Source organism: Bubalus kerabau, chromosome 12, assembly GCF_029407905.1.
Source record: "Bubalus kerabau isolate K-KA32 ecotype Philippines breed swamp buffalo chromosome 12, PCC_UOA_SB_1v2, whole genome shotgun sequence".
In the NCBI taxonomy this organism is placed as follows: domain Eukaryota; kingdom Metazoa; phylum Chordata; class Mammalia; order Artiodactyla; family Bovidae; genus Bubalus; species Bubalus kerabau.
This window is the reverse complement of record NC_073635.1, coordinates 53,201,511-53,216,637: the sequence shown is the minus strand read 5'-3', so window position 1 is coordinate 53,216,637 and position 15,127 is coordinate 53,201,511. Positions and strand designations below refer to the sequence as shown.

Genomic DNA, 15,127 nt, shown 5'->3' with positions numbered 1-15,127 from the left:
CTACTTTGCTTGTTTATAACCACCATTAGTACATTCTAGGGAAAATGCATTTTGACTATACAGATTGTTAGCAAAACCATGATTTCAAGACTCAGTTGAGCTGTAGATGTGATGGGTGTTTTGGGAGGCAAGTGTAATGTACAAGAATAAAGAGTTGCCATAGGAGTAGGAAAAAATTTTAAAGTTCTATGGGCAAAAAAGTAAAGAATCTAGACTTTTAAAAAGAAAAGAAATAAAGAATGACTTAAGCTTCAGTGTTTGATTAGAGCAGAGGTTGGTAAACTTCTTGTGTTAAAGTCCACATAGAAAGTACTTTAAGTTTTGCTGACCACTTCAGTATTTCTATCAATACTATTTAACCTGTCAAAGCTGGCGGGCGCGGGGCGGGCGGGGAGGCGGGGGGCGGGGCATGGCTATGTTACAATGAAACTTCAGCCTGAAGACAATACACCTTGATTTTTTCTTTGACATATAGGAAGAATTTTTTCTTTATTCTTTTCTTTATTCTTAAAATGTAAGATCAGTTAGAGAAGTACATACGTCTTTGTCGCTTCTGGTGGTTGAAACGTGGACACATTTCTGATAAGAAAATGAGAAGGCAAAGTTTGAGCAGCAGCAAAGAATAAATTCTTGCATCAATTTGCAGTTGCCCATGAATTTAGAGTTATTACTATTAAAAGTTAACATTAGTTGTGAGAAAGAAAAAGAAAGTATCAGTAGTTGAATACATTTGAAAAGTTGATGTCATGATTTTTCACCTTTTGTGTATTAGATTCCAAAAAAAGGTTTTTTTCTTTAGAAATTTCATCTTTTAAGCCCAGTGTTTTTCTTTGATGGGTTCAATAATTTTTTTACAATAGGAATGTAAACTTTACATTTACATGTATTTCATAATATATCCTGTTCCCACCAGGATAATTTAAACAGAAACATAAATGTGGTAAGAATGATGGCCTGAAGCAATGAATTCTCTTCATTTTGAAGCCAGGAATAAAATTCTATTTTTCTTTAACCATGAGCAGGAGCCAAGTTTTTATGCCAGAATTATTTCTGTTTAAAAAATAGAGGATAAGGGTTTACAGAAAGATAATAAGTAGAACTGAAGAACTGTATGTAAGTAAGTAATGCTTAGAAAAATATTGTACTTGAACCTTTCCCCAAGTTAGTAGATACTGGTACCTATTGGTTAGTCGGTTATCCAGGGTATTGGCCTTATATGTTTTAGCAGCATCATTTCTGTTTGAAATCCTTTATAAAGAAATAAGACAAAAGTCTGAATCAACATTTAGGTTTTTAAACTCCTCTTAGACCTCTTTCATGCTAGAATCACTTCACAACATAACCTTTCTCTAGTGAAAACAATTGCTTTTCAGGTGTTACATTTTATAAAATTTTACAATTAAAAAAAACTACTATACTCACCACAAAATATATTTATTAGGCCATTTTGATATAGTTTGTAACTTTTAAAGTTTATGCTTTTCAGCTTGCCTTTCTGACTCACTGAGCATTTAATTCATTAACTATTTCCTTTTCATTATTGTTTAATAATTTACCCAATGACAGTACTTTCTATGTCACTGAAAGGAATCAATGGAAGACTTAAGCAATTTAAACAAATGTTCTATGGTATCAGATCAGTTCAGTTCAGTTCATTTCAGTCGCTCAGTCGTGTCTGACTCTTTGCGATCCCATGAATCGCAGCACACCAGGCCTCCCTGCCCATCACCAGCTCAGAGTTCGCTATGGTATAGACAAGGCTATATGTTTGTCAATCTCTTTGTTTTCCTTCTAAGCACACAGGAAGACTGCACATCCCAATCTTCAGTACACATGTATTGGGATCATGTGACTGAATTCTACAGCATGTGGACATAAATATTATTCATGACTCCCAAACCACCATAAAACCTCTTGCACGATCCTCCATGCTCTTTCCTCCTCTTCTACTGTAGCTTTGGTGCTCACAGGTTGAAGATAGTAGAATTAAAACATAGAAAGAACCTAGGTCTCTGAGTCAGTTCCTGGAGCAGAGATTTCCCCTAATTTTCTAGGCTAGCACTTTGAACTCTGCTGAGAGCAAGCAATAATCTTCTATTGGGCTAAACCATGGAGATTTGGAGACAGGGGAGAGAACTCGTCACAAAAATTGCTCTATCCTGGCAAATTTGTTTACAATGACTAACACATTGTGTTAATAGGTCCTGGGGACCATCAGAGGTTTAAAACACTCTAAACTCAGATCTCCATAGGAGAGTAGGTCTGGGAAAGGTGTGTTTGTCTGTCTTTTGGGTCAGAAGACAAATTAGGAATCCTGTAGCCTGCATGCCAGTGGTGGGATCTCACAACTGCAACCCCTAGAAAAGCACATCAGAAAGGAAAGCTCTTCCTGAGATGTGAGGCTGTCTTCTGGATTCTGCAGGTTTGCACAAAACTGCAGCCCCATAGACTGCAGCCCACCAGGCTCCTCTGTACATGGGATTCTCCAGGCAAGAATACTGGAGTGGGTTGTCATTCCCTTCCCCACGTTGCACAAAACTAGGATGCAGAAAAATTAGGTTCTGGAAAACAAAAGGTCCGCAAGATTCTTCTGCTGATCTCATACTATGGGTCTACTATTAATATAATTTTCTCTAAACTGTTATCTTTATCATTTATGTTATCTAAAAAAAAATAAGCCATGGAAGTGAGCACATAGCATCTGTTTCTTTTTTAAAAATATTTATATATTTCTTTAGGCTGCATCAGGTCTAAGTTGCAGTACACAGGATCTTCATTGTGTCAAGCGAGAGCTTTCCTTGTAGTGGGTGGGCTTAGTAGTTTCCGTGAGCAGACTTGGCTGCAGCCCCACATGTAAGACCTTAGGTCCCTGATCACAAATCGAACCTGTGGATTGCAAGATGGATTCTTAACCACTGGACCACCAGGGAAGTCCCACCATCCACTTTATTACAGGGCTTTATATAAACTGTTCCTGGGAAGATGGATGATCACCTTGCCTTGCTCTAAAAACAAGTCATGATGAAAAAATATGGCTTATTTTCCCAGCTTTAAAATGATTTGAATTCCTAGATGTCATTGTGACATGTGTAACTAAAACATTTGATAACTAACACTAATACAGGAAAACTCCCCAAGTCAACCCCACAGTTTCTGTTTATGGTGCATAATGCTGATACCCTGAACGCAAACTGGTAACTCGCGCATGCAAAAAGGGAGGAACATTGAACCATCCAGAGCTCCATATTCTCAACTGACTGTTCACAATCCAGGTATTAACTTGTACAGAATGAATCTACATTTAAAACTAATGATGTGGAGAAGGAAACGGCAACCCACTCCAGTATTCTTGTCTGGGAAATTCCATGGACAGAGGAGCCTGGCAGGCTACAGTCCATGGGATTACAAAGAGTCAGATACAACTTAGCAACTAAACCACCACCATCCTCAAGGTATTAGTCACTTTTACATTCACTTGTTTGTTTAAAAATCCTCTAGTAGATAACAAAGTTCATCTACCTAATGATTTGTAGGGTTTCTACAGTGATTAACAAGGTTTGGATTAAACAAATTAGTGTGTGTTGGGGGGGACAATGGAATAAAACAGAATCGCTTGTTATGCTTCCTGAAGGACTGAGTGTCTGTTATATGAGAAAATATTATATGATGGTGATAATGACCTTTAATTGAAATTTTTTTTTTAGAGATGTCATATGTAAGGGGTCAAATGCTCAGAATACCACCATTGAAATCGAAGCTCATAGAGAATGTAAAAACAGAAGGCAAATAGGTTTGAGAATATTCTGGCATAAATTATTTTTAGTTAATGAGGAATGTAAACCTTCAGTGTATCTCTTAGACACTCTGGCGCTGCTGCTCACAGAAGGTGCTGGCACTTACATTTGATGTGCTGTCCCTCTGGTTCTAGATATCCTTTGTTAAAAGCGGGAAATAAGATGGAAAAATGTATCTGGATGGAAATGGCACTCTGTTGATTCGTAAATTATAAATGTATACCTTTAAAAAATAATTTAAAGGTATAAACAAATGATTAGTATTTAAGTTGATACAGTAGTGAAAAAAGAAAAAAAATATTGTGAGCCATCCTGTAGTTTGGCTGTTGCTTTAATAAAGGATTTGCACAGACATGCAAAAAAAAAAAAAAAAAAAAAAAAAACACCTCATGAAGATCACTCAGGTGATCATTAGACCAAAGACTAAAAGTATATTCTCTGCACTAATTGCTACTGAGCCTCTGATATGTTTATATTTAAAGGGCTCTGCAGTAAAGTAAACCATGGTGAATATCATAAACATGATGTCATGTAATCCTAAATCGTAAAACTTAAATGTTGCTTGCAAACTACTCAGACTTTAGAGCTATCTATGAGATCCTCATAGAAGATAAAAATAATCCTGGGAAATTGCTACTCTGGTACCCTGAAAATAACAATCTGTCTAAAGAAAACAGAACCTGAATTTCAAACATCTTCAAGGTTTAAATAAAGGAGAGTTGTGATGTTAAAATTAAATGAAGTTAATCAAAATTCTACAGTGTTTGTCTTTATGGGCAATATAGCATGGAATAGTCAAAAGAGCTACCCACTACTCTGCAATTTTCTCTGCTCTTCAGAACATCTCTACAAGGTAGATGTAATTATTTTCATTTTATAGATGAAGAAATAGAGTCTCAGAGAATGTGAGTGGCTTTCTCTTGGCCATACAACCAGGAAGCAGTCTGTCTCCAAAGTATTTCCAGTAGAGCCCACTCTCATACACTTGGTTCTGTAGTCTACTTGTTGCAACACTCATGAGCAACAGGTCTTTCTTCAGTTATTATTTTTCACCTCCACTATCTCTTTCACAACACTAGGGGGATCAGTCTATAAATACATATAAATAATTGTGTATAATGTATAATGTAAATAATAATTTATATAAATATAAATAATATAAATCACAATGGACAGAACCATCATTCCAATGTATTTGTCAATTTAACCATCATTCCAATGTGTTCATCAATTTCTCATTTCTTAGGGAGATTAACTTGGTACTTCCCTTAGAAATGAAGTTTCTATCAACTTGTGATATGAGATAGATTGTTTTAAAAGGGGTCAGTCTTGGAGACAGGAAATAATCAGAAACATGATCGAAAGAACCAAAGGAAAAGTTACACTTCCACAACAGAACACTAGAGGTCTCCCTAACCTTGGTTTTTCCAAATTAGATATGAAACAATCTTCAGGGTTTGAGCCATAGTGAAATGCTACGGTGTACTATTGATTACCTATGTTTCTTTAGAACACTTCATATTTTTACCAACAGATGTATATTTTAAAAGGGAACTCTTTAAAGGTAACTCAGTACTTTTCTCATATTTATTTATTACACACATTAGTACTAAAATGGCACACACATGCACACTCCTAATATATTTGATCATCTTCCTCCTAAAATTACTTCGCATCTTACACTTGGAGTGCCCTGCATGATGGGGTCTGACTCCTGCTACCTGGGCTTGCCTTTCTTGACCTCTTCTGTGTTCTCTCCCTCACACCTGTGCCCACACTTAGAGAGATGAACGCAGTTCACTGTTGGGGGTGAGCTGGGGATAGGAGTGCCTGGGGAAGGAGCTCATCTTCCAAATATGCACTGCTAATCCTCTGTGTAGATAAAGCAAGACATCTCTGGCTTCATTTTCTAGTTTTTAAAATGAAGGGTTTGGGCTGGTTTGGTGGTTTGGAATTTTGGCTGCTCATCAGAATCATGTCATAAACTTTAAAAGATGCCCAAGTCCCCCTCAGACTAATTAGATTAGGATTTAGGGAATAAGAGCTGTTGGAACCAAATTATCAGTGCAGTCCAAAAGCTCTCTAGGTGATTTGGGCTTCCCTGGTGGCTCAGATGGTAAAGAATCTGCCTGTAGTGCTGGAGACCCAGGTTCAATCCCTGGGTTGGGAAGATCCCCTGGAGAAAGGAATGGCTACCCACTCCAATATTCTTGCCTAGAGAACCCCATGGACAGAGGAGCCTGGTGGGCTATAGTCCATGGGGTAGTAAAGAGACAAGACTGAGAGACTGACATCTTCACTTTCTAAGTGCTTCTAATCTGCTGCTGAGGTTGAGAATGACTAACTGGCTTGACTGTGAGGTCTGGTCTAGTTCACTGCTGATGTGCCCGATATAAACATTCAGACACAAACATTCAGCCTGTGAAGGCTTAGGTCTCCCACATATTTACCTTTCTTGAGATATAATTACCTCACTTGTAAATTCATCCCTAGAAGTAGGGTTTCCTGCTTCAATTAACAGAGCACTAGAACAGCCCACAAGGCCAAGATGAACAGACAGAAGCACTGTGACTCCTCTCTCAGTGCTGTGGAGATGAGATCCTGGGTACATACTTTCACAAACTGATTCTTGTCAAGGTTGTCAATTACAAGAGAGATGTCACCCCCTTAGTTCGCTATTAGGGAGATTGACTTAAAAGCCTATAAAGAGTGCAGAAGTGCATGCATTTGCTGTTTTAACTGACTTTGGCCTGGTCTGAATATGGCATCTATTAGATGCCATAAGTTTCAGTGTTTGTGCTGCAAGGGCAGCAGGTTGCGTGTTTGTTTCCAAAGACAGCACATCTTTAGCTTACAGGGGTGTGGCTTCGACTATTGATGGCCTCGGGCATTCAGTGTGTCTAGACCCCAAATGAAGATATTAACTTTGTTCTTTATCTATGCTCAATAAACACTTCTGTACTCAGCTGCTAAGTTGTGTCTGACTCCATGCAACCCCACAGACTGTAGCCCACCAGTCTCATGTCCCTGGAATTCTCTAGGTAAGAATACTGGCGTAGGTTGCCATGACCTCCTCCAGGTGATCTTCCCCACCCAGGCACTGCACCCAAGTCTCCTGTGTCTCCTATAATGGCAGGCAGATTCTTTAACACTGAGCCACCTGGGAAGCACCTCTGCTGCTGCTGCTAAGTTGCATCAGTCGTGTCTGTCTATGTGCGACCCCATAGATGGCAGCCCACCAGGCTCCCCCATCCCTGGGATTCTCCAGGCAAGAACACTGAGTGGGTTGCCATTTCCTTCTCCAATGCATGAAGATGAAAAGTGAAAGTGAAGTCGCTCAGTCATGTCCGACTCCTAGCGACCCCATGGACTACAGTCTTCCAGGCTCCTCCGTCCATGGGATTTTCCAGGCAAGAGTACTGGAGTGGGGTGCCATTGCCTTCTCCCAGGAAGCACCTCTACCAGATATAAAATTTAAATGTGACTTGTAGCATTTATACTTCAACCTGAATAGATATTCCTCGGTTTTCTATTTATGAGCCTTTCCTTTCCTTCCATCTAGGAGTGAGCCAGCAACAGGCACAACGCAATGACTCATGTACAGCCATGCGGTGACTCCATGGCTGAAAGAGCAGTTTTACTTTCTAAAGAGCTAATGTCTGTATCCTAGAGTGAATCAAAACTACTGTGTTATTAAAATGTATAGTCTCTCCATAAGACAGTTAAAACAAAAACTGCTGTTTCTCTGCCTCCGGAATGGAAAAACAGAAGTTAGAACAAGAACTGGTGACTCACACACAAAAAACTATATTCTCCTTTTAAAATTAAGCAGATAACATGCAGTGCTCATCCCATCTATACTCAAACCAGTTCCTTTAGGATTTTTCCTTTTGATGTACTATTAGCAAGATTTTAGGAAAATAGCATAGCAAGTCAGGATTTTATGAGTTTTGAAGAAGATAATTCCATCTTTATAGCCCTTCTGCTCCTGGGGATAAAATATCATAGTTTGAAGCTCACTTTGGTAAACATTTATCTGCCTCATGCCTTATAAGAAATGGGATTTAACATATGTTACACATTCCACTTGCTGGTTCAAAACACCTTACCTGTCCAAAGTGTCGTCAGATCTGTACCGACTGATTGTGGCTTTTGGCTCTTCCCTCTCATTTGTTTTCCTATAGCAAAAAATAATTATAGGAAGATCAAATAAATTATAAAAAATAGTTTATACTACTTCCACAGATTTGGTAAAATCTTGGCCTGTTGGGGTGGGAGATATGTTACCAGAAAAGGCATATTTGGAGTACCAAAATTGTCCAGGCTTTGACCTGACTAGGATAAATTAGCAAACCCAATTCCCCATGCTAATAAAATAATTCTTCTTTAGGTCCAATTAATCTAATTACAATGGAACATATTCAAGTCGAAGATAAGGATATGTGAAACAAGCAACACAACATGCAAAAGAGTTAATTACTAATATGTACCCCTTTCAGTGTTGTTGATTTTTATGTAAGAGGAACTCAATCCTTTGTCATCAGCTCTGTTTGTTTACAGTTTCATCAGAGCCTTATGCCAGCACAATGCTGCTGCTGCTACTGCTAAGTCGCTTCAGATGTGTCCAACTCTGTGCGACCCCAGAGACGGCAGCCCACCTGTCCCTGTGATTCTCCAGGCAAGAACACTGGAGTGGGTTGCCATTTCCTTCTCCAATGCATGAAAGTGAAAAGTGAAAGTGAAGTCATGCAGTCATGTCTGACTCTTAGCGACCCCATGGACTGCAGCCTACCAGGCTCCTCTGTCCATGGGATTTTCCAGGCAGGAGTACTGGAGTGGGGTGCCATTGCCTTCTCCAAAACTCTGGTCTGGCAGCTGTGGGATGGCTACTTACAAATCAGTCTATTACAAGTTCAGCACCGTGGACAGGGTTGAAAGAAGAGGCCTTGCTGGAAGAAAGAGGGAGCAAGAGAAGAAAAGAGAGAAACAGGAAACATAGGAAGAAAATGAACAGAGGAAAGTGGTAGAAAAGAGAAAGGGTGGATGAGAAGAAGAGAAGAGAGGGGAGCCTTGGAGAAGTAGGGGGAGGAGAGACAGTGGCAGACAGCTGAGACAGACAGATAATTTGAAAAAGAGGGAGCAGAGAGAAGACAAGAAAATTAGAGAAGGAACCATGATCATCAAAGCACTGGAGATAGCTTGATCAGACTGATCAATCAGCAAGAAAAGCCTGTTCAATGTCTTAACCCAGTAATACAGGGAAAGTAAGCTCTTTGGAGAATTCTACCATGATTGACTGTATTTGCACTTCAAAGCATCATTTGAAGCTGACAGATCAAAGGTACTGAATCAGAAAATGTACCAAAACAGTATACTATTTAAGATGCAATTTTTAACTTGATGTAGTGTATCTTTATTAAGCAAATATTTGCAGGTAAACCATATACTGTACTGATGACAGTGTATCATCAGCTGAGGAATGAGTTATGAATTAACTATAGACAGACCCTGCACACACAGAGCTAGCAGGACAAGACATGTACGTCCAAGCATAGAAAGCAGTCAGTATCAGAAAAGAGGTTCAGGTCAAGTACAAGGGAGTTGGAAGCTGAGAAAGCTTGTTTGGAGAGATGGGGATCAGAGAAGGCTTCCTGGATAAGATACAGGTTGAGCTGGGACTTGGAGGATAAACAGATATGAATGAACAGAGATAGAGGGAATAGTGTTTGTTAAGGAAAGAATAATGTTTATTAAAAACGGCTAATGCAATCTCTTGTGTTTTTAAGGAAACTCAGAGTGAGGTCATGGTGAGACTCATTAGCAGGTGTAATGCATGGGTGCAGATGGAACTGACCCCCCTCCAGGAAATAGCCCCTCACAAATGCCACTGCTTTGTCTCATTAGCTGCTTCATTCTTCCAGGTACTTATAACCACAGGACATACCATACTGTGTTCGTTTACATTCAATCTCTCCCTCCTCTACCTTTAACCAGGGCTTCCCTGACAGCTCAGTCGGTAAAGAATCCGCCTGCAATGCAGGAGACCCTGGTTCAATTCCTGGGTCAGGAAGATCCGCTGGAGAAAGGATAGGCTACCCACTCCAGTATTCTTGGATTTCTCTGGTGGCTCAGCTTGTAAAGAATCCACCTGCAATGTGGGAGACCTGGGTTCGATCCCTGGATTTGGAAGAACCCCTGGAGAATGGAAAGGCTACCCACTCCAGTATTCTGGTCTGGAGAATTCCATGGACTGTACAGTCCATGGGGTCACAAAGAGTTGGACATGACTGAGTGACTTTCACTTGACGGCAGAATATTGTCTGGCTCTGAAGAGCATCTCCACTGGTACTATTTGTTGTGCCCTCTGCCTCCTTTGACACGTGTTAATGATCTTGCAGAGAAAGGACATAGTAAAATGTCCTGTTGTTTGTGCATCCTATGAAGCTTGTCTTCTAGCATGATGAGACAATTATTTATTTTCCTTTATTTTCAGTCTCTGCTCATGTGGAACTCTTGGGCATGGTATCACTTCTGCTGGAAGTGCCTCTTTCCCGGCCCCTCGCCCACCAGCTACCCTTTCCTACTTGGAAACAGCCTCCATCCTTCAAGCAGCAACACCAATGAGCACTTCCTCAGGGCGGGCTTCCACTCTTTCAGTCAGAGTTACCCTCTGCTTCTTCCCATAGCATGGCCCACACTTCTACAAGCACTTTGCATGGTAAATCTGAGTATTTGTGTCTATGGATCCATCTTTTTCCATGAAATATGAGAGCACCTTAAGATCACAGCTGGTGTCTGATGCATCTTTGTATTCCCAGCACCTGGCACAGTGTCAGCACACAGTAGGTGCTCCAAAGTGCTGTTGGGTGAACACCAAAGTGGACACAACCTCTGCAGAAGGATGCAAAAGTGTCACACAGACATCTGTTTGTGCACATGCAAGGAGAAAAATAACCTACACTACCTTTTATAAAGATGTCATTTGAGATACTTGCCAAGGAGTCCAGGGGGAAATGTCTTGGGCTTATAGATTTTTATTTATGAAGATAAAACTTCTAAATAAATAAAATAAAAAACTAAAGCAGATCAATGTGCTGCTTTAGCCAGAATGCTGTCCAGCAACATAAAGGGTTCAGGTAACTAATATAATTTTAAATATATAAAACTACCATAGAAGGCATTACAATTACATTATCTTGAAACATGGGCTTCCCTGGTAGCTCAGATAGTAAAGAATCCACCCGTAATGTGGGAGACCTGGGTTTGATCCTTGGGTTGGGAAGATCCCCTGGAGGAGGGCATGGCAACCCACTCCAGTATTCTTGCCTGGAGAGTCCCCACAGACAAAGAAACCTGGTGGGCTACAGTCCATGGTCACAAAGAGTCGGACATGACTGAGCAACTAAGCACACACACAAATCTTGAAACATATTAAGAACACAAATCTTAGTTTTCCTGGTCATGCTTCAAAACAAGTATGTTCTTTAATAGTTCCAGAGAAAGGAAAATACAATGGAGGGTGCGTTTTCCACTAGTGCCTGGATTCAAGTTATCAGGTTCCCTTTGTTTGGTAAGAGAGGGCCAACAGAGAACAAGAGCATAAGCTTCAAAATCATGAAGACCAGGACAGGTCACAGGACAGTCAACTAAATCATAGAACAGTCAAACAGAAGAACTAAGGCTGGGAACCCAAAAACCAGTGGGATACTTCATGTAGAGGGGGGTAAACTCGGGACCCTTCAGTTCAGTTCAGTCGCTCAGTCGTGTCCGACTCTTTGCAACCCCATGAATCACAGCACGCCAGGCCTCCTTCTCCATCACCAACTCCCGGAGTTCACTCAAACTCATGTCCATTGAGTCAGTGATGCCATCTAACCATCTCATCCTCTGTTGTCCCCTTCTCCTCCGGCCAACAATCCCTCCCAGCATCAGGGTCTTTTCCAATGAGTCAACTCTTTGCATGAGGTGGCCAAAGTATTGGAGTTTCAGCTTCAGCATCAGTCCTTCCAATGAACACCCAGGACTGATCTCCTTTAGGATGGACTGGTTGGATCTCCTTGCAGTCCAAGGGACTCTCAAGAGTCTTCTCCAACACCACAGTTCAAAAGCATCAATGTTTTGGCACTCAGCTTTCTTCATAGGCCAACTCTCACATCCATACATGACTACTGGAAAAACCATAGCCTTGACTAGACAGACCTTTATTGGCAAAGTAATGTCTCTGCTTGTGAATATGCTCTCCAGGTTGGTCATAACTTTCCTTCCAAGGAGTAAGTGTCTTTTAATTTCATGGCTGCAATCACCATCTGCAGCGATTTTGGAGCCCAGAAAAATAAAGTCTGACACTGTTTCCACTGTTTCCCCATCTATTTCCCATGAAGTGATGGGACCAGATGCCATGATCTTCGTTTTCTGAATGTTGAGCTTTAAGCCAACTTTTTCACTCTCCTCTTTCACTTTCATCAAGAGGCTTTTTAGTTCCTTGATGCTGCTAAGTCACTTCAGTCGTGTCCGGCTCTGTGTGACCCCACAGATGGCAGCCCACCAGGCCCCGCTGTCCCTGGGATTCTCCAGGCAAGAACACTGGAGTGGGTTGTCATTTCCTCCTCCAACACATCAAAATTCTGAACATTTTTTAAATGGTTTAGAAAAATTGACAGATAAAAATTCCAAAATAGACATATTCAAAGGGTCCGCTTAACGTTTTTTTAATTAATTTTTACTGAGTATAGTTACTTTGGGGCTTCCCAGGTGGTTCAGTAGTAAAGAATCCACTTGCCAATGTAGGTGACATGGGTTTGATCCCTGGGTCAGGAAGATCCCCTGGAGAATGAAATAGCAACTCACTCCAGAGAATTCCATGGACAGAAGAGCCTGGTGGACTACAGTCCATGGGGGTCACAAAAGAGTTGTATACAACTTAGCAACTAAATAACAACAGTTACTTTACAATGTCTACTTATCTTTTTAAAGCCCCACCATGAAAAACAATCATAGTCCTTTACTAAGTATGTCTTGGTGGTCAGTTCAGTTCAGTCGCTCAGTCGTGTCCGACTCTTTGTGACCCCATGAATCTGCCTATTGAACCAGATAACACTTTTGTCTGAGAAATAACTAGGTTCTTCTGCTGGGTGTGGTTCTTTGTATGTGTGTTAGTGTCAATGTGCTTTAGTAAGAATATTGTCTTTTCATTTTATCAATCTTAGATTATTTATATCATTGTGACTATGAGTTTTGCTTAAATTTTCCTACTAATTTGTATTTGTCTGGCCACTGAGTATCATTTAGCGATTTTCCACATGCCTAGGAGTTTCTGAAAAGAAATGTTGTTTTCAGTCACTAAATCATGTCCAACTCTTTGAGACCCTATAGACTGCAACACACTGGGCTTCTCTGTCCTTCACTATCTCCTGGAGTTTGCTCAGACTTATGTCCATTGAGTCGGTGATGCCATCCAACCAACTCATCCTCTATTGCCTCCTTCTCTTCCTGCCCTCAATCTTTCCCAGCATCAGGTATTTTTCCCTTAAGTCAGTTCTTCATATCAGGTGGCCAAAGTATTGGAGTTTCAGCTTCAGCATCAGTCCTTCCAATGAATATTCAGGGTTGATTTCCTTTAGGATTGACTGGTTTGGTCTCCTTGCTGTCAAGGGACTCTCAAGGGTCTTCTCCAGCACCACATTCAAAAGCATCGATTCTTCGGCGCTCAGCCTTCTTTGTGGTCCAACTCTCACATCCATACATGACTACTAGGAAAATCACAGCTTTGACTCTATGGACCTAGTTGGCAAAGTGATGTCCCTACTTTTTAATACGCTGTGTAGGTTTGTCATAGCTTTCCTTTCAAATAGCAAGAATCTTTTAATTTCATGGCTGCAGTCACCGTCCACAGAAAAGAAACGTACTGTCCCATAAAGCAAGTGAACTCAGCTGTTATTTCTCTTTTAGGGTTCCTTTCTCTAAGGCTTGGAAATATCTTACCTCATCATGTTTCTGTGGGAGCCCTTGCTCTTTCCCGTCAGGAAGGCCACCTTGGTAGGGTGAGCAGTGGATTGATGATTCTGTGCCTTCAAGCTGCATTTTGGGAGCAGAAAGCTGGAGAAGCATAGTTTGCTTTGTAAAAATCCCTAATGTTATCAGACTCTCCTTCACGTGCCCAGAACATCAGGGAAAGCCTGTGGCTAGGCACCAATATTCAAGTCCACTTGAACAAGTCCACTCTCAAAAACAACTGTCTCTGTGTTTCTGCTAATGATGTAACTTGTCTGAAACACCTACCTGTCCAAGGCATCGTGGGAATTATGTCTGTGGAGCACCGCCCTACCGTAATTTTCATCTCTGCAGAGAAAGAACAAAACTAAGTCACGTGAAAAGTTATCACAGCCTTTAGTAAGCATTAAATAAGGCAGACAGGAAAGAGCTCGCAATGCTTGGCAAAGTTTATTCATTTTACTTCAGGCGAAAGAATACAACTACACATTTATTTTAACCAGACACCACTTGAAAGAGTACGGTGAAAAGAAACAAGTTTGGGAGTACAAATGACCATTATTCGGATTTATCCCATGAGATCTCCAGGTGATTCCACAACAGAATGAGTGTTTGCTTTTTGGTTTTTTGGTTTTGGTTTCTTTCATCAGAGTGTGGGAATGCTCGGCCAACTACTTAGTATATATTAGAAGCATGCTTTCCTGCAGGAAGGCAAACTTTTTTTCAAACATGTTTTAAATTTAATTAAGCCTGTTATGTCTGAAATTTTTCCCCTCGATGACCTTGATAGTTTTCCTTGACAAAGTGTAGGAAAATACATACCAGTATTTGTGGTTAAGAAGGTTGATTGTTCACAGATTTAGCCTATTTTTGACCCATGAGATTATATAGTGTGCTGTTTGGTCCTTAAAATACCCTATAAATTAGGCAAGGGAGACACTCATATCCAATTCACGGATGAGAAAATCAAGGAGTCTGTGGCTTTTCTAAAGCTAAGAGATTAGCAAGTGACAAGGGTAGGTTTAGGTCCCAGGTCTCTATATTCCAAACTTTTGCTTTTCCTATCGGTCAATCATGCAATAGGACTTCATACATAAAATGAAGTTATATCTTCTTACTTTGTACAGTGGACCTGAAGATATAGGTAATGTTGTATGTGTATGTGCTAGGTTGCTTCAGTCATGTCTGACTCTTTGCAACCCTACGGACTGTCAGATTTCTCTCCATGGGATTCTCCAGGCAAGAATACTGGAGTGGGTTGCCATGCCATCTTCCAGGGGACTGTAGCCTGCCAGGTTCCTCTGTTCATGGGATTCTTCAGGCAAGAATACTGGAATGGGTTG

At 40.6% G+C, this 15,127-nt stretch overlaps 1 protein-coding gene across 16 annotated transcripts in view; it reads right to left on the bottom strand.

The window, feature by feature from the left end:
- The window catches only part of SCEL (sciellin), a 125,825-nt gene that overhangs the window by 88,496 nt on the left and 22,202 nt on the right, over window positions 1–15,127 (bottom strand). For all 16 annotated transcript variants that reach the window (XM_055542700.1, XM_055542716.1, XM_055542712.1 and 13 more), the window contains 4 exons: window positions 14,073–14,132; window positions 7,904–7,972; window positions 1,180–1,248; window positions 541–579 (listed from right to left, as the gene is read on the bottom strand). In XM_055542700.1, coding sequence (XP_055398675.1) covers window positions 541–579; window positions 1,180–1,248; window positions 7,904–7,972; window positions 14,073–14,132 — 237 coding nt within the window. The remainder of the gene's footprint in view (window positions 1–540; window positions 580–1,179; window positions 1,249–7,903; window positions 7,973–14,072; window positions 14,133–15,127) is intronic.